The sequence below is a fragment of the Lipophrys pholis genome, assembly GCF_963383615.2.
Source record: "Lipophrys pholis genome assembly, chromosome: 8".
NCBI classification, from domain to species: domain Eukaryota; kingdom Metazoa; phylum Chordata; class Actinopteri; order Blenniiformes; family Blenniidae; genus Lipophrys; species Lipophrys pholis.
In genome coordinates, this window is record NC_137630.1 from 13,904,056 (window position 1) to 13,924,259 (window position 20,204).

The following is a 20,204-nucleotide window of genomic DNA, read 5'->3' on the forward strand; positions in this document are numbered from 1 at the left end:
GAGAAGGAGCCTTCTGAGTCCCTTTCGCAGCAACAGTTAAAGGCTCAAATTCAAGATTTGAGAGCACAGTTGGAGAGGAAGAACGACAGCTCACGGCCCCAATCGATTGCTGCTGGTTCCGTCCATGGACCAAAAGAATGGAGGAAAACCCCGAAAATGGAGCCATCAAGTGAACTGGAGTCATTAAAGAAACAAGTGGAAGTGCTACAAAATAAAATGCGTGTAATGGCAGTGAACTACACATCCGCCCAGCAGCAAGGGAACCTGACACAGCCTAGTAGACATAAAGTAGTACAAACCAATAAATCTACTCCGTTTTAACCCATCATTGTCCAAAGATTCTAATCAGTATTTCTGTTATAGATGTGGGGAAAATGGTCACATAGCCACCCGATGCACAGCAGCAGAGAACCCACATAAAGTAATAAAACTAATTCGTGCATTGCGAGAAGCGTCTGATCCAAATAAAACAAATTCAAAGTCTACGGCAGGCGATGTTGCTAATGTCAACAAAATTGAAGTCCCTTTAACAGATGCAAGCTTACCTGAGGGTCTGGTGGGCCCATCATTCATTCATTCCATTAGGGTCAATAATGTATCCTGTGATGCTCTGATTGACAGTGGGTCTAATGTGACTATAATTTTTGAAAGTTGGTACAAGGAGCATCTAGCAGATGTCCCCATACAACCACTCTCCCGTCTTGGTCTGTGGGGCCTTGCTGATACAGAATATCCCTATAGAGGTTATATTGTAGTAGATATGGAGTTTGCTAAAGAGATCACCGGTGTCTCTGGGCAAGTAGAGGTGCTTGCATTGATCTGTCCTGAGCCGAAAAACAACCAGCAAGCCCCTGTATTAGTAGGCACTAACACATCTTTGTTCAGCCGGTTATTAGACTTGGTAAAATCAAAATCAAAGAGCACCATAGATGATGTGCATTCAATGAGAATCCAGTCTGTGTATGCCCCAGTGAAGGCACAATCAGCCAAGGAAGAAGTAGTCTTAGGACAAATAAAATGGACAGGACCTGGTCCCCTCATTGTGGCTCCGGGTGCAAAATATTATGCCACGTGCAAAATAGATAAACATAATACCTCAAGTAAAGAGCTTGTATTGATTGATGCACCCACTGTTCAGGCTTTACCTGCTGGTGTACTGTTACAGCCCGGTGTGCTCCCAAATGCTAATGTAGATGGCAACAATTTCACAGTGCTCATTCAGAATGAGTCTAAAAAAGAAACAGCGATACCAGTGGGAACGGTTATTGCAGAGATGTATGTTGTGGACACAGTCACCCCAGTTCAATCATCCGAGTCCTCAACGGAAGCAATAGACCCCAAACTTTTTGACTTTGGAGATTCCCCAATCCCTAAAGAGTGGAAGAGGCGGCTTCAGCAGAAGTTAGCTGAGAGGCGAAAAGTTTTCTCACTGCATGAGTGGGATGTTGGTCTGGCGACAGGAGTAGAACATCACATACGCCTGCATGATCCCCGACCGTTCAGGGAAAGGTCAAGGAGAATAGCTCCAGCAGATATTGATGACGTGAAGCGGCAAATACAGCAGCTGATGGCAGCAGGGATTATAACAGAATCCCGTAGTCCTTATGCCTCCCCGATTGTCATTGTCCGAAAGAAAAATGGAAAAATAAGAATTTGTATAGATTACAGAACTCTTAACAACCGCACAATACCAGACCAGTGCACAATGCCACGCATTGACGACGCTCTGGATTCGTTGTCAGGCAGCAGGTGGTTCTCTGTACTAGATCTCCGTAGTGGCTACTACCAGATTGATATGGCTGAGGAAGACAAAGAAAAAACTGCCTTTATCTGTCCCCTTGGTTTTTACCAGTTCGAGCGCATGCCACAAGGAATTACCGGAGCGCCTGCCACGTTCCAGCGTCTGATGGAGAAAGCAATTGGTGACATGCATCTTCTGGAAGCCTTGGTGTATTTAGATGACATTATAGTGTTTGGGAAGACCCTTGAAGAACATGAGCAACGTCTATTGAAGGTGCTGGACCGATTAGAGGAGATCGGCTTGAAAGTGTCCATTGACAAATGTCAATTCTGTCAGCCGCGAGTCAAATATGTTGGTCACATTGTGTCTGCTAATGGTATAGCGACTGATCCAGAGAAGGTGGAAGTTGTGAAATACTGGGAAGTGCCCCCTCACCTAAAGTCTCTCAAGTCCTTTCTTGGGTTCTGTGGTTACTATCGGAGGTTTATCAAAAATTACTCCGCTATCATCCGTCCCCTCACTGAGCTTACCAAAGGATATGCCCCCACTTGGTATGATGCTAAGATTAAAAAGAAAGCAGATGCAAACAAAGTCTATTTTAAAACCTCTGAGCCTTTTGGAGAGCGGTGGACTCCAGCCTGTCAGGAAGCATTTGAGAAAATCCGTGACTGCCTGGTAAATGCTCCGGTGTTAGCATTCGCTGATCCCACCAGAACTTACATCCTGCATGTGGACGCCAGTATGAATGGATTAGGTGCTGTCCTGAATCAAGAATATCCAAAGGGCTTTAGACCTGTTGCTTTTGCAAGTCGGAAACTCAAAGACTCTGAGCTTAACTACCCAGTCCACCAATTGGAGTTCCTGGCATTAAAGTGGGCCGTCGTGGATAAATTCCATGACTATCTATATGGTGCAAAATTCATTGTAAGAACAGATAACAACCCACTAACCTATGTTTTGACCTCAGCAAAACTCAATGCGGTGGGACATCGCTGGCTCGCTGCTCTCGCCACATATGATTTCATCATCCAATATCGTCCAGGGCGACACAATACTGATGCTGACTTATTGTCTCGGCAGGAGTGGGTTAGTATCCCAACTGCTGGTGTTAAAGCGCTTTGCAAAAGGGCCTGTGTCAGAAAAGAAGAGGTGGTACCTGATCGATTGGTGGATCAGCTTGGAGCTCCAGCCACTGCGATACCAGATGTTTTTGTGTTTCCTGTGAATCTCAGTTTAAACACCCTTGATCAGTTAAATCCAAAGGAAATCCAAACATCACAAGACCGGGATCCAGCGATTGGACGGGTCAAGAAAGCAATTGAGAACAATCAGAAACTGAATCTTTCTAAAACTGACTCACAAGAAACTGTTTTGCTCCTCCGTGAAAGCACCAAACTGGAGGTTTCAGGCGGAATACTCTTCAGAGTGAAAGAAAAACCATGTGGCAAACGCATCAGACAGCTTGTCTTACCATCCAGGTATCGACCAATGGTGTTAAGATCCCTGCATGATGAATGTGGACACATGGGGATAGAAAGAACCAGAGAGTTGATAACAGACCAGTTCTACTGGCCGTGCATGGCAGCTGAAGTTGAGAAGTACATTCAAACCTGTGGGAAGTGTATAACAAGGAAAACACTCCCTAAGCGTGCCGCACCGCTTAAGCAGATCACAAGTAATGGTCCCTTAGATTTAGTCTGTATTGACTTTTTACAGATAGAGCCTGACTCCAAAGGTGTTGCTAACGTGTTGGTAGTAACTGATCATTATACACGTTATGCACAGGCATTTCCTACCAAAAACCAAAAAGCTGTCACTGTTGCCAAAATATTGTGGGAAAAGTATTTTGTGCATTATGGCCTGTCGGCGCGGATACATTCTGATCAGGGCAGAGATTTTGAGAGTCGACTGATTAAAGAGTTTTTGTCCATGCTAGGGATCCGTAAATCTCGAACTTCTCCCTATCACCCACAGGGTGATGCGCAACCAGAGAGATTCAATCGCACACTTCTGGTGATGCTTGGGACCCTGGACACTGTGAAAAAACAATGCTGGAGTCAGCATATCAGTCACCTTGTACATGCCTATAATGCCACCAAAAATGATGCTACTGGATACTCACCTTATTCACTCATGTTTGGAAGAGAAGCCAGATTGCCGATTGACATCTGTTTCGGTATCTCCCCCGAGGGAGAGAGTGAGTCATCCTACCAGCAATACATTGCTCGGTTGAGGAGAGACCTGCAGAATGCCTATAAGTTGGCATCTGATGCTGCTACCCAATGTCATTTACAAAATAAAAAACGCTACGACCAACGAGTGAGAAATCAGCCCTTGGAAGTAGGAGACAGAATCCTCATTCAAAATATGGGATTACAAGGCAAACACAAACTACAGGATCGATGGAAGCCAGTCCCTTATGTCGTTGTTGAAAAGTTACCCAATCTGCCAGTGTACAAAGTTAAACCAGAACATGGTCCAGGGTTGATCAAGACATTGCATCGAGATCATCTTTTGCCCATCGGTTATTTGGTCAGGATGTCAGAACCTTCCGATGATGTAGGACCCGTTAGGAGACCGGTAACCCGATCCGATACCCGTCAAAGAAAAACTCAACCTGGTCCTCAAACCGAAAATGACACCACAACATCAGAGTCCGAACTTGACACTACCTATGTGCCTTGGGAGTTTGATGAGGATGAGGTCAGAAGGCAACTGAAAACCCACCATCGACATCCTAAAGAGAATAGGAGCCCTGAAAGTTCTGAAGAGAGTTCTGAAATTCTTGAAACCCAACCTGGCATAGAAACTGAGTGACAATGCTTCTGAAAACTCCCAACCTTCTAGTTCTGATTCAGATTTACAAGAGATAACTGACTCTGCAGAAGAACAGCATTTAGAAGGCAAAGCAAAGTCACCCTTTTTGAGCAGAGCGAGAGGTGAAAGTTCTGATACAGGTATCAGACATCAAAATGAATCATCGTCGGCCCCTGTTCGAAAGTCTCAGTGAAAACCAAAACCCCCATTAAGACATAACTATGACAAACCAGGTATTCCTTCCAGTGAACCAGTTACAATCATGCATCATGGTATGGTCATTGAATTAAAGCTTAACCCTCCCGACAAAGTCAGAAATACTTCAAGACAAAACTGTAAAATATGCAGAACGTTATCAGATGAGGAAGGAAAGAAAATAAAGAAACGGGTTTCCAAATCCAAGAGACACCCAGTGTAATGAGGACATCTACACGGTTAGAAGGGGGAGGGTGTAGCCCTGTGTAAAAATACCCTATTAGATATTATTAGATACCACACATTAGTTGGAATATGTGAATAAAAATATTTTGTTTTGGGTTGAAATTTGAAAAGCACCTTTTTTTTGAGGAGTTGTTTGTTGTCAATGTTTTATTGTTTTATGTTGTTTTCAGTTCTAAAACTTTTTGATTTCTTTTGCTGGTGTTCAGAGATGAAGTTTGTTTAGTTGACACCCACATTGTGTTGTAACTGCTGATTGGAGGGAGCCAACAGAAAGGGGTGGGGCTAAGGGTGCGGTGCAGGTGAAGTGAAGTGCCTGCACTCAGTCTGTGTGAGAGAGGCATCAGCAGCAGAAGCTCCACCAGTGAACCAAATGTTTGCAAGTCGACCAATCGTGGGCTTAAGGCAAGCATTTCTTGTGGCAACCAAAGGTAAACTGTACTTTGTGTGTTTTGGGAATGCACTGCCCGTAATAATGAAGCTTAAAGGTGATCAGCTGTTGAGCTAATGTGAAAATCCATGTGAAATCCTGTGCAAATCATGCAGAGGCAGAAGAAGGCCAACAACCTGCCGCCTGTTTTGGAACGGTCCTGCTGTTTCTTCTACTGGAGAAAGACTCCTGCCCAGTTCCTGCTACCCCCCTGCTCTCCCTCCATGACAGAACCCCCCCCCCCCCCCCCACACACACACACCCCACTCATCAAACCCCTGTGAGTACTGCACCGATCATTTTTCAGCTCCTTGAGCGAAGCGGCCAGAAAGTTTGGGCCTCACCGGACCCAGACGTCGAAAACAGGCCGGCCACCAACCTTTTGCCAGTGGTACCGGGTGGAGGGGTGGGTGGTGTGATTAACCATTCAATTATCTTGTTTTGGTGGTTGTTTTCGTTGATTGATTTGTTTCATAACAGGAGCACCTTGAGAGTTACAAGGAATTTTGATTTATTGGCAAAGTAGAAGATTGTTTTTGTTCGAGTGAAGGATTATTATTTTGAGTTCGAAGAGTTAAAAAGGTTCTGCGAAACCAGTTCTGTTGACAATAAGATTTAAACCTCATTTTTTTCAACGGTTTAGCGTAAAAATAGTTTTTTCATTTTAAGAGAACCCTTGGTTGCAATTGTCTTGCTCTAATTTATTTTTGTTTCATAATAAATGTCCAGAAATTTTGGTATATAAGTTGTTGTGTCCCATTACTTTTTGTTAATATGAACTCAGGCCCTCTCTCATAGCCTTCACATGGGAATTGGGTTACATAAATGGAGGCACTGCTGGGATTTCTACTTTATTAACAAACTATCATTAAAAGTAACAAATAAAGTAAAGTCTATGGGACACAACAACTTTAAATATTAAAAAATGGAAACTCAAATGGGCAGCCCGTTACAAAATGAGTTGGTTAATTGGTGCAGAGGAGAGTCAGTCAATGTGAAACATGCTCTCTTATTATATGGAGTGCCTGAAAGTGTTTCAACAGCTGAGGTAGAAGAAACAGCAGAGACTATTAAAGCTTTGGGTAAAGTAGTGGTTAAAGGTAAAATGTACTCAGGCCCTCTCTCATAGCCTTCACATGAGAATTGGGTTACACTGGTAATACTGGTTCCCATGATTGTATGTTCAAAACACGTTCTGGTGTTAATAACCAGATGGACTCAAGTAAGAAAAAATAGTAAAGATTTTCCAATTCACTCTTGGGGGAAATGATGAGAACAGAAGCTCTTTTGATGCGTTTCAGCTTCTTCTATCCACTCCATGTTCGCAAATACTAACACACAAATACGTTTCTGTTCAATCACTTTAGAAACATGATTAGTGTTTGAAGTACAGATACAGGTACAGGAGTGTTTTTGTTTTGTTTGTTGCAGTCGGCCTCTGTCACAGTCCTGCTGGCAGACACACTGGAGGAGAAGCTGTAAAGCCATCGTGGCTCGTTCTAATTAAACATATCAATGTTCAGGAGTTGATTGAATAGGTAACATCAGTATTATTTTGGGGTCTTTAATGCAAAAGGAACATGAGGAAGAAGCCCAGGAGAAGCTATTTACTGCTTCATGGTATCTAGACAACAGAATGACAGACCTCAGAAAAAAAATCTTGTTCAAGGCTTTCATAATTCAGAGGGTTAAACTTAAAAAATCTTTCAAAGATGCAGGAAACAGTCAGGTGTCAGCAACTTTGCCTGTGTTCAAACACATGAAGAAAGAACTGAAAAAGATATTTGAAGACTGAGTCTAATCAAAGAAAGAACACATGCACAACAAAAGTCAGACAACAGAATCATTTTGAAGACTAAACAACACAAATAATGAACATATTTACATATTTATGTGAACAATCATGAACACCACAATAAGTTGCTGTCCTCTTTAGGGCAGCGACCTAAAGAAGGCCAGTGCTGTGCAAAGTGCAGCCACCTCCGTGTACACAGGCTGTTCTTCGCTGCACTTCAGACAGTGGCTTGATGTGCGGCTCCACTCTCCAACACAACCCTGACAGCCCACCAGGCTTCGGCAGCAAGAAGAAAACATTGGCTGGGTCATTGTATCTTTAAAAAGGAAAAATATACTGATATTATAGATGTTATATATGGATATTTCTGAGACATACCTTCAAGACAAAACCTGCCAAGTCCACACCAGAAGTAATTTAGAAGAGACTGCACTTTTTAATGAAAATCATTTACCGGGGTCTGGGAAAAGAAATCCAGCAATTATTTGTAGCAATATTTGTTCAGAATTAGATTTTTATTATGTATTGTCTAAAAACACAAATCTGTTCAATTTTGCTGATATTTCTATCTTAAAGTGATGATCATATGCACGTCTGTTGAATTATTTTAAGTTTTTACACACTAACGTTCATTAAATCAGGCCTTCAAAGGGCAAACATGTCTCCACACTGCCACCTGCAGGTATCTTTTGTAACTGCTTTTGGCGTGTCAGGCTGTTTCCGGCAAACGGCAGTTTAACATCCAGGAGTTTCGGATTAATCAGGAGTAAGTGTGGAAAAATAACCCAGAGCAGAGTGAGCATGTGTGTATCACAAAAAAAAAAAAATGTGTGTATCGCATTGATATATAACCAAACACCATATTTCCAGTCGTGACAACACAGACTGGAGGCTGCAGTGGTTATTTGACATCGAGGTATGTTGTGTTAGCGTGGAGTTTTACTGTGAAAACTTCAGGCAAACGTGAGCCAATCAGACACAAAAGGGTCGCTGAAGCCCCGCCCATCAATGACAGCAATAATACAATGACAAAAGAAAATAGGAAACTGAGTTGAATGTACGTTTTTTCGATTTTTGTCCAAAAACCAGAAAATCAAAAAAACGAGTTGAATTCTCGTTTTGTTTCTTTTCTAACCCAAATTAGAAAACGATAAAACGACCCGATTTTTTTTTTTTGTTTCTGATTGTGTGGATTTTGCCAACAAAACAAACTAACAAGAAAAAACAACAACAAATGAATGGTTTGCAATCAAGTTAATGTGGAGAAGCTTTAGTGTTTTTGTTTTCTTTCATAGTATGTTTTAATATATTAAAGTGACTTAAAAAAAACAACCAAAAATGAAACATGACACGAAGACCACAGATTGTACCTCTCTGTCAAAAACTGACTCATACAAACAAAAATGAAATAAGATCAAACAAACCAAAAAAAAAGTAAAGAGACGTCATCACTGGTGGACGCAGCTTGTAAACAACGCATGACGTCTTCGCCGCGCGCCGTGAAGTCGTTTGGTAACGAGGGAGATAGAAGCCCTTTGGTTTAGTATAAAAAAACGATTATGAATAAATGTGTATTGTTCAATAATCAAGTTTAATGAATCAGTTATGTCTGAAACTGAAGCCAAGATGTACCACTATCTCCGTTTTAAATAATTTCCTAAACATCTTCGAAAGAACCCGCCGTTCACTGTCTGCTTCCGTCAGCCTGCTGGAAGAAAACAAAGCCTTTTTTCTCTTTTTCTATTTGTTTGTGACGCAAATATGACAACTCTAACCAGACAAGACATCAATTTTGGACAAGGTAAGCCAACACTTCGCATGTAAATGTTCAGCAGTTGTGATGCTTGATTAAGTCAAGTCACCTCAAACATGCCATCACATGTCTTCCTCCTACAACTGAGCACGAAGCTTTAGTTTAATCTGTACTATCTGTCCTTAACGCGAACGATTCGAATACAATATCATAAGAACGTATCTGATCTTTTAGAGTTTTATCTCATTGCTGTTTTCCTCAGTGGTTGCTGATATCCTCTGTGAGTTCCTGGAAGTTGCCATTCATCTCATCTTGTATGTGCGTGAAGTTTATCCCTCTGGGATATTTCAGAAGAGAAAGAAGTACAACGTCCCAGTGCAGGTACACACCAACCTGTGATTATTACATTCATAGTATATTGAATACACGTGCCTCTTAACATCAGTTTTCTGTACCTCATTTCTAGATGTCATGTCACCCAGAGCTTAATCAGTACATTCAAGATACCCTGCATTGTGTGAAGCCGCTCATTGAGAAGGTAAGCGTTCTCCTCAAGCTGTGTGGTTAATTTTACAACTCCATGCAGAAGTCCCCCCCCCCCCCCCCCCCCCCCCCCCCCCCCCTCCCTAGAATGAAGCGGAGAAGGTGGTCGTGGTCATCATGGACAAAGAGCATCATCCAGTGGAGAGATTTGTGTTTGAGATTTCTCAGCCTCCCCTGCTCTCCGTCAGGTTTGACTCTTCAACTGTCATTTATCATAATGATGAACAGCAAAATCAATCATTCACAACAACCAAAGATATTTCACCAAACAAACAGGGAATAGGTTCACCAGAACAATGTGATGTCAGGCACAAGCCCCGGCCCAGACTCATCTGGTAGCTTTGACAGATGTTACCTACAACGGCAATTAAATTTTTTCATGTGAATGATGTTCTTTTCTGAGAGAGTAGGTTCTTAAGCACTCGTGTGCCAAATCTGGTGCTTTTATCACTAAATGAAAGATTGTTTCAACAATCTGCTCCACGAGAAAGGTGGTTTTGTTTTTAAACTAGAGTTGTGGGGAAACCAGAGCAGGCAGGACGGAGACCGGGACTCGGGAGCAAACAATCCGGCCGTAATCGATGCTCTGAGTCCACACGTCACGTCGCGTCGCTCCATTGCTCCACTGCTCGGTAGCACGGAAGGAGTTTTCTTAAAGCGGAAGTAGCACGAAAACGTTTAAAAAAAAAAAAATATTGAATGAATTTGATGACATTGATCTAATGGCTTTGATCGCAAGATGAAACTGTGATGACATCGCATGATGTCTACAAGACAAAAGCTTGTTGACATCACTTTGTGTCTTCTATGTGAAAAGAGGCCACGTCGGATCAGCACAAACACTTCAAAGGTAGACCTGCAAGGACAAAGCACCATTTTGCACAGTAGCCACCACATTGATAGTTATCTTTTTAACAGGTTTGAGTATAGCTGAAAGAGACAGAGAAGGTTTTAAACAGGGTCGTCCTGTGGTTTCTAAGCCGAATATTAATCGTGAGATTTTGATGCTGCACTGTTTTATTGGTGAACTCCAGAAGCAACGTCACTAAATATACCAGCTGAAAAATCCTAGGAAGTGTCTGGAATTAGTGCATATTGAAGAGGAGCTGAAGACAAAACGATCCAGACTGGAGCATCTCAAGATGATTGCTGGACTGTTGGAGAATGAAACACAGAGGAGAGCTGAGGCCTCCTCAGACATCCAGTCACCTCAAACAGGAAGGAGGGACTTGGAACAAGAAGCCATCCAGCTGAAGGAGCAGCTCGTTGGCAGTGAAGAAGCCAATACTGAACTGCAGAAGGAGAATGAGAGTCTCACTGGAATGCCCCAGCTCACCGTTGAAGAGCTGGCTGAAATAAGGCTCAAAGCTCTGGAGGAGAGGCTCCAGGAGGTGGTGGAGGAGCGAGACCGGCTGCTGCATGAGAAGAGGGCTGTCAACACTCACTACAATATCATGTTGGAGGGCCACAATTGGCTGCTGCGTGAGAACCATACGCTGCTGAATGACAATGAGGTCCTCCAGTGTGGGAACACTTCCCTGCTGCGGGAGAAGAAGATGCTGCTGCATGAGAAGAAGATGTTCTTGCAGAGGAACAAGGTGCTGGTGCTGAAGAACCAGACGCTTCTGCATGAGAACCATACCTTGCAGCCGGAGAACAAGACGATACAGCATGAGAACCATACCTTGCAGCCGGAGAACAAGACGATACAGCATGAGAAGAAGACCCTGGAGCATGAGAACAATACCCTGCAGTCGGAGAACAAGACGCTGCTGCAGGAGAAGGAGACGCTGCTGCAGGAGAACAAGACGCTACAGAATGAGAACAAGGCCATATTGGAGGGCCACAATTGGCTGCTGAGTGAGAACGATACACTGCTGAATCATAAAGAGGTCCTGCTCCATGAGAACACTGCCCTGCTGCGAGAGAACACGGCGCTGCTGCAGGAGAACAAGACGCTGCTGCAGGAGAACAAGATGTTCTTGCAGAGGAATAAGGTGCTGGTGCTGAAGAACAAGAAGCTTCTGCTTGAGAACCATACCTTGCAGCCGGAGAACAAGACGATACAGCATGAGAAGAAGACCCTGGAGCATGAGAACAATACCCTGCAGCCGGAGAACAAGAAGCTGCTGCATGAGAAGATCAGGCCAGAGAAGCCCTACACGGTCATAAGGGAGGATCCCCAGGACAAGCAACATAAGAAAAGAGGCTTCTGGAGGAAACTCTTCAAACGGCGCTGAACAATGACAACAGAGAGACGAAGGCCAGAGAGACAGTTGAAGAGGCCAGGAAGGTTTAATAATACTGCTAATAATAATACATTGTATTTGCAGGAAGGTTCTTAAATGGTGCGATGCGATCTGGGTGACAGTGCTCGGACTGTCACCCCTGCGACCCGGAAACGGATAAGCGGAAGAAAATGAATGAATGAATGAATGTATTTGTAATGCACTTTACATTTAAACAAAAACAGAAAAAGAAAAAATGTTAAAAGACAAGGTAGGTCAGGGCGAGAAAAGTTTGTTGAAGTTTAAAAGGGACACATAGGGACACATGTTGTCTTGCAGTTGTTCAGAGCTGGAACAACTCCAAGACAACAAAAGAGAGTTGGAAGAGTGGAACAAGAAACAGATGCACCTGGCAAGGAAAGTAAGAGAGAAGGAAGTGAAAAAGAAAGAAAAGGGTTCTGGACCTTATGGATCCTTTGTTGTTGTTTACATACTCCGCTTTGCACTAGTTGTTTAGTTATTCTATTTTTATTTTCTGCAGCCACAGAGCTGCAGCTGCAACTTCCGTGTTGGTTCCGAGAGAACGAACGTCGCCCCGGCTTTGTGGCACCAGACTCCACTTGGTGCCGGTGTCGTGTTGCTGGTTGTGACGGCTGCAACTTCCGCATGGAGGCAGAGATCACGGACACGATGCCAGGACAGACACCGGAGCTCCGGGGCGGCATGCGGCGATTCAAGCAATGGACCGACGCGACGCGACGAGTGGACTTGGTAGAGCATCGATTACGGCCGTATCGTTTGCTCCCGAGTCCCGGTCTCCGTCCTGCCTCGCGTCTACTATTTCGGGACCAACATGAAAGTTGCGCTGCAAACAAACTAAACAAAAAAACCAACCAGTGCAAAGCTGAATATGTTAAGAGGATTCATACAGCCAACATATTATTAATATAAAATATTGAGGGCGTGTAGTAAATCACCGGCCAATCAGCCTACGGTTCCTCAGAACCGGCCAGTTCCATGGTCCTGAGTACCCCGACGGAAGGGGAGCACAAAAGCGTCCAGCTTCGGAGCGGTATTTTCAGGAAAATCCCAAATTCTCGCGGTGGAAACCTGAACTGTAACGGTCAATACCAGTCCTGTCCCGCACTTTTTGAAAACCACCTTTCTTGTGGAGCAGATTGTTGAAACAATCTTTCATTTAGTGATAAAAGCACCAGATTTGGCACACGAGTGCTTAAGAACCTACTCTCTCAGAAAAGTACATCATTCAAATGAAAAAATTGAATTGCCGTTGTAGGTAACATCTGTCAAAGCTACCAGATGAGTCTGGGCCGGGGCTTGTGCCTGACATCACATTGTTCTGGTGAACCTATTCCCTGTTTGTTTGGTGAAATATCTTTGGTTGTTGTGAATGATTGATTTTGCTGTTCAAAATAAAATAAAAAAAATGTATTTAAATGAGAGGAGTTCAGAGCTTCTTTTGCCAGAGGAAACACGAGTACCTGTACTGTACCATACTGTATTGTACCATACTATGAAGGCAAAATCCACTGCAGAAAATAAATACCCTAAAATAATCTCAATTGGTCCAAAAAAAGGATATGATTTAATTTTGTCAACACTTTGATAAAAAATGTTTTGCAAAAAAAAATTATGGTCTCAACTATGCAACTATGTATCATGCCCAGTAAGGAGTAACGTGATTGGTCAATTGACACCATGTGGTATATACGTTTTGAAAGACAGCCTCTGATTGGTTCATAATTCTCTGACTCAACCTGAGACGTTCAAATGCTGAAGCAGAGAGGAGGAATTTGGACAATTTTCTTTCCAAATAGGTCAAATAGGGTCTCTGATTTTTCATTTTTAACTACCATACTGGTGTAGCCCTGTGTAAAAATACCCTATTAGATATTATTAGATACCACACATTAGTTGGAATATGTGAATAAAAATATTTTGTTTTGGGTTGAAATTTGAAAAGCACCTTTTTTTTGAGGAGTTGTTTGTTGTCAATGTTTTATTGTTTTATGTTGTTTTCAGTTCTAAAACTTTTTGATTTCTTTTGCTGGTGTTCAGAGATGAAGTTTGTTTAGTTGACACCCACATTGTGTTGTAACTGCTGATTGGAGGGAGCCAACAGAAAGGGGTGGGGCTAAGGGTGCGGCGCAGGTGAAGTGAAGTGCCTGCACTCAGTCTGTGTGAGAGAGGCATCAGCAGCAGAAGCTCCACCAGTGAACCAAATGTTTGCAAGTCGACCAATCGTGGGCTTAAGGCAAGCATTTCTTGTGGCAACCAAAGGTAAATTGTACTTTGTGTGTTTTGGGAATGCACTGCCCGTAATAATGAAGCTTAAAGGTGATCAGCTGTTGAGCTAATGTGAAAATCCATGTGAAATCCTGTGCAAATCATGCAGAGGCAGAAGAAGGCCAACAACCTGCCGCCTGTTTTGGAACGGTCCTGCTGTTTCTTCTACTGGAGAAAGACTCCTGCCCAGTTCCTGCTACCCCCCTGCTCTCCCTCCATGACAGAACCCCCCCCCCCCCCCCCCCCCCCCCCCCCCCACACACACACACACCCCACTCATCAAACCCCTGTGAGTACTGCACCGATCATTTTTCAGCTCCTTGAGCGAAGCGGCCAGAAAGTTTGGGCCTCACCGGACCCAGACGTCGAAAACAGGCCGGCCACCAACCTTTTGCCAGTGGTACCGGGTGGAGGGGTGGGTGGTGTGATTAACCATTCAATTATCTTGTTTTGGTGGTTGTTTTCGTTGATTGATTTGTTTCATAACGGGAGCACCTTGAGAGTTACAAGGAATTTTGATTTATTGGCAAAGTAGAAGATTGTTTTTGTTCGAGTGAAGGATTATTATTTTGAGTTCGAAGAGTTAAAAAGGTTCTGCGAAACCAGTTCTGTTGACAATAAGATTTAAACCTCATTTTTTTCAACGGTTTAGCGTAAAATAGTTTTTTCATTTTAAGAGAACCCTTGGTTGCAATTGTCTTGCTCTAATTTATTTTTGTTTCATAATAAATGTCCAGAAATTTTGGTATATAAGTTGTTGTGTCCCATTACTTTTTGTTAATATGAACTCAGGCCCTCTCTCATAGCCTTCACATGGGAATTGGGTTACATAAATGGAGGCACTGCTGGGATTTCTACTTTATTAACAAACTATCATTAAAAGTAACAAATAAAGTAAAGTCTATGGGACACAACAACTTTAAATATTAAAAAATGGAAACTCAAATGGGCAGCCCGTTACAAAATGAGTTGGTTAATTGGTGCAGAGGAGAGTCAGTCAATGTGAAACATGCTCTCTTATTATATGGAGTGCCTGAAAGTGTTTCAACAGCTGAGGTAGAAGAAACAGCAGAGACTATTAAAGCTTTGGGTAAAGTAGTGGTTAAAGGTAAAATGTACTCAGGCCCTCTCTCATAGCCTTCACATGAGAATTGGGTTACACTGGTAATACTGGTTCCCATGATTGTATGTTCAAAACACGTTCTGGTGTTAATAACCAGATGGACTCAAGTAAGAAAAAATAGTAAGAAAGATTTTCCAATTCACTCTTGGGGGAAATGATGAGAACAGAAGCTCTTTTGATGCGTTTCAGCTTCTTCTATCCACTCCATGTTCGCAAATACTAACACACAAATACGTTTCTGTTCAATCACTTTAGAAACATGATTAGTGTTTGAAGTACAGATACAGGTACAGGAGTGTTTTTGTTTTGTTTGTTGCAGTCGGCCTCTGTCACAGTCCTGCTGGCAGACACACTGGAGGAGAAGCTGTAAAGCCATCGTGGCTCGTTCTAATTAAACATATCAATGTTCAGGAGTTGATTGAATAGGTAACATCAGTATTATTTTGGGGTCTTTAATGCAAAAGGAACATGAGGAAGAAGCCCAGGAGAAGCTATTTACTGCTTCATGGTATCTAGACAACAGAATGACAGACCTCAGAAAAAAAATCTTGTTCAAGGCTTTCATAATTCAGAGGGTTAAACTTAAAAAATCTTTCAAAGATGCAGGAAACAGTCAGGTGTCAGCAACTTTGCCTGTGTTCAAACACATGAAGAAAGAACTGAAAAAGATATTTGAAGACTGAGTCTAATCAAAGAAAGAACACATGCACAACAAAAGTCAGACAACAGAATCATTTTGAAGACTAAACAACACAAATAATGAACATATTTACATATTTATGTGAACAATCATGAACACCACAATAAGTTGCTGTCCTCTTTAGGGCAGCGACCTAAAGAAGGCCAGTGCTGTGCAAAGTGCAGCCACCTCCGTGTACACAGGCTGTTCTTCGCTGCACTTCAGACAGTGGCTTGATGTGCGGCTCCACTCTCCAACACAACCCTGACAGCCCACCAGGCTTCGGCAGCAAGAAGAAAACATTGGCTGGGTCATTGTATCTTTAAAAAGGAAAAATATACTGATATTATAGATGTTATATATGGATATTTCTGAGACATACCTTCAAGACAAAACCTGCCAAGTCCACACCAGAAGTAATTTAGAAGAGACTGCACTTTTTAATGAAAATCATTTACCGGGGTCTGGGAAAAGAAATCCAGCAATTATTTGTAGCAATATTTGTTCAGAATTAGATTTTTATTATGTATTGTCTAAAAACACAAATCTGTTCAATTTTGCTGATATTTCTATCTTAAAGTGATGATCATATGCACGTCTGTTGAATTATTTTAAGTTTTTACACACTAACGTTCATTAAATCAGGCCTTCAAAGGGCAAACATGTCTCCACACTGCCACCTGCAGGTATCTTTTGTAACTGCTTTTGGCGTGTCAGGCTGTTTCCGGCAAACGGCAGTTTAACATCCAGGAGTTTCGGATTAATCAGGAGTAAGTGTGGAAAAATAACCCAGAGCAGAGTGAGCATGTGTGTATCACAAAAAAAAAAAAATGTGTGTATCGCATTGATATATAACCAAACACCATATTTCCAGTCGTGACAACACAGACTGGAGGCTGCAGTGGTTATTTGACATCGAGGTATGTTGTGTTAGCGTGGAGTTTTACTGTGAAAACTTCAGGCAAACGTGAGCCAATCAGACACAAAAGAGTCGCTGAAGCCCCGCCCATCAATGACAGCAATAATACAATGACAAAAGAAAATAGGAAACTGAGTTGAATGTACGTTTTTTCGATTTTTGTCCAAAAACCAGAAAATCAAAAAAACGAGTTGAATTCTCGTTTCTTTCTTTTCTGACCCAAATTAGAAAACGATAAAACGACCCGATTTTTTTTTTTTGTTTCTGATTGTGTGGATTTTGCCAACAAATCAAACTAACAAGAAAAAACAACAACAAATGAATGGTTTGCAATCAAGTTAATGTGGAGAAGCTTTAGTGTTTTTGTTTTCTTTCATAGTATGTTTTAATATATTAAAGTGACTTAAAAAAAACAACCAAAAATGAAACATGACACGAAGACCACAGATTGTACCTCTCTGTCAAAAACTGACTCATACAAACAAAAATGAAATAAGATCAAACAAACCAAAAAAAAAAGTAAAGAGACGTCATCACTGGTGGACGCAGCTTGTAAACAACGCATGACGTCTTCGCCGCGCGCCGTGAAGTCGTTTGGTAACGAGGGAGATAGAAGCCCTTTGGCTTAGTATAAAAAAACGATTATGAATAAATGTGTATTGTTCAATAATCAAGTTTAATGAATCAGTTATGTCTGAAACTGAAGCCAAGATGTACCACTATCTCCGTTTTAAATAATTTCCTAAACATCTTCGAAAGAACCCGCCGTTCACTGTCTGCTTCCGTCAGCCTGCTGGAAGAAAACAAAGCCTTTTTTCTCTTTTTCTATTTGTTTGTGACGCAAATATGACAACTCTAACCAGACAAGACATCAATTTTGGACAAGGTAAGCCAACACTTCGCATGTAAATGTTCAGCAGTTGTGATGCTTGATTAAGTCAAGTCACCTCAAACATGCCATCACATGTCTTCCTCCTACAACTGAGCACGAAGCTTTAGTTTAATCTGTACTATCTGTCCTTAACGCGAACGATTCGAATACAATATCATAAGAACGTATCTGATCTTTTAGAGTTTTATCTCATTGCTGTTTTCCTCAGTGGTTGCTGATATCCTCTGTGAGTTCCTGGAAGTTGCCATTCATCTCATCTTGTATGTGCGTGAAGTTTATCCCTCTGGGATATTTCAGAAGAGAAAGAAGTACAACGTCCCAGTGCAGGTACACACCAACCTGTGATTATTACATTCATAGTATATTGAATACACGTGCCTCTTAACATCAGTTTTCTGTACCTCATTTCTAGATGTCATGTCACCCAGAGCTTAATCAGTACATTCAAGATACCCTGCATTGTGTGAAGCCGCTCATTGAGAAGGTAAGCGTTCTCCTCAAGCTGTGTGGTTAATTTTACAACTCCATGCAGAAGTTCCCCCCCCTCCCTCCCCTAGAATGAAGCGGAGAAGGTGGTCGTGGTCATCATGGACAAAGAGCATCATCCAGTGGAGAGATTTGTGTTTGAGATTTCTCAGCCTCCCCTGCTCTCCGTCAGGTTTGACTCTTCAACTGTCATTTATCATAATGATGAACAGCAAAATCAAATCATTCACAACAACCAAAGATATTTCACCAAACAAACAGGGAATAGGTTCACCAGAACAATGTGATGTCAGGCACAAGCCCCGGCCCAGACTCATCTGGTAGCTTTGACAGATGTTACCTACAACGGCAATTCAATTTTTTCATGTGAATGATGTACTTTTCTGAGAGAGTAGGTTCTTAAGCACTCGTGTGCCAAATCTGGTGCTTTTATCACTAAATGAAAGATTGTTTCAACAATCTGCTCCACAAGAAAGGTGGTTTTGTTTTTAAACTAGAGTTGTGGGGAAACCAGAGCAGGCAGGACGGAGACCGGGACTCGGGAGCAAACAATCCGGCCGTAATCGATGCTCTGAGTCCACACGTCACGTCGCGTCGCTCCATTGCTCCACTGCTCGGTAGCACGGAAGGAGTTTTCTTAAAGCGGAAGTAGCACGAAAACGTTTAAAAAAAAAAAAAAAATATTGAATGAATTTGATGACATTGATCTAATGGCTTTGATCCCAAGATGAAACTGTGATGACATCGCATGATGTCTACAAGACAAAAGCTTGTTGACATCACTTTGTGTCTTCTATGTGAAAAGAGGCCACGTCGGATCAGCACAAACACTTCAAAGGTAGACCTGCAAGGACAAAGCACCATTTTGCACAGTAGCCACCACATTGATAGTTATCTTTTTAACAGGTTTGAGTATAGCTGAAAGAGACAGAGAAGGTTTTAAACAGGGCCGTCCTGTGGTTTCTAAGCCGAATATTAATCGTGAGATTTTGATGCTGCACTGTTTTATTGGTGAACTCCAGAAGCAACGTCACTAAATATACCAGCTGAAAAATCCTAGGAAGTGTCTGGAATTAGTGCATATTGAAGAGGAGCTGAAGACAAAACGATCCAGACTGGAGCATCTCAAGATGATTGCTGGACTGTTGGAGAATGAAACACAGAGGAGAGCTGAGGCCTCCTCAGACATCCAGTCACCTCAAACAGGAAGGAGGGACTTGGAACAAGAAGCCATCCAGCTGAAGGAGCAGCTCGTTGGCAGTGAAGAAGCCAATACTGAACTGCAGAAGGAGATTGAGAGTCTCACTGGAATGCCCCAGCTCACCGTTGAAGAGCTGGCTGAAATAAGGCTCAAAGCTCTGGAGGAGAGGCTCCAGGAGGTGGTGGAGGAGCGAGACCGGCTGCTGCATGAGAAGAGGGCTGTCAACACTCACTACAATATCATGTTGGAGGGCCACAATTGGCTGCTGCGTGAGAACCATACGCTGCTGAATGACAATGAGGTCCTCCAGTGTGGGAACACTTCCCTGCTGCGGGAGAAGAAGATGCTGCTGCATGAGAAGAAGATGTTCTTGCAGAGGAACAAGGTGCTGGTGCTGAAGAACCAGACGCTTCTGCATGAGAACCATACCTTGCAGCCGGAGAACAAGACGATACAGCATGAGAACCATACCTTGCAGCCGGAGAACAAGACGATACAGCATGAGAAGAAGACCCTGGAGCATGAGAACAATACCCTGCAGTCGGAGAACAAGACGCTGCTGCAGGAGAAGGAGACGCTGCTGCAGGAGAACAAGACGCTACAGAATGAGAACAAGGCCATATTGGAGGGCCACAATTGGCTGCTGAGTGAGAACGATACACTGCTGAATCATAAAGAGGTCCTGCTCCATGAGAACACTGCCCTGCTGCGAGAGAACACGGCGCTGCTGCAGGAGAACAAGACGCTGCTGCAGGAGAACAAGATGTTCTTGCAGAGGAACAAGGTGCTGGTGCTGAAGAACAAGAAGCTTCTGCTTGAGAACCATACCTTGCAGCCGGAGAACAAGACGAT

At 42.7% G+C, this 20,204-nt stretch overlaps 1 protein-coding gene and 1 long non-coding RNA gene across 2 annotated transcripts; both read left to right on the top strand.

Moving 5' to 3' along the window:
• The first annotated feature begins 8,888 nt into the window (after nucleotides 1-8,888).
• Nucleotides 8,889-9,722, top strand: LOC308113723. Its single transcript, XR_013935571.1, has 4 exons — nucleotides 8,889-9,022; nucleotides 9,237-9,355; nucleotides 9,441-9,512; nucleotides 9,605-9,722. It is a non-coding gene; the product is annotated as an uncharacterized lncRNA (long non-coding RNA).
• Nucleotides 9,723-17,308: 7,586 nt separating this feature from the next.
• On the top strand, nucleotides 17,309-18,438 carry LOC308113642 (mitotic spindle assembly checkpoint protein MAD2B-like; the record flags this gene model as incomplete). The annotated part of the gene is made up of 4 exons (XM_080470037.1): nucleotides 17,309-17,659; nucleotides 17,874-17,992; nucleotides 18,078-18,149; nucleotides 18,223-18,438. Exons 1-4 carry the CDS (start codon nucleotides 17,620-17,622, stop codon nucleotides 18,436-18,438), a joined length of 447 nt encoding a protein of 148 aa, XP_080326163.1. The 5' UTR covers nucleotides 17,309-17,619.
• Nucleotides 18,439-20,204: the final 1,766 nt, after the last annotated feature.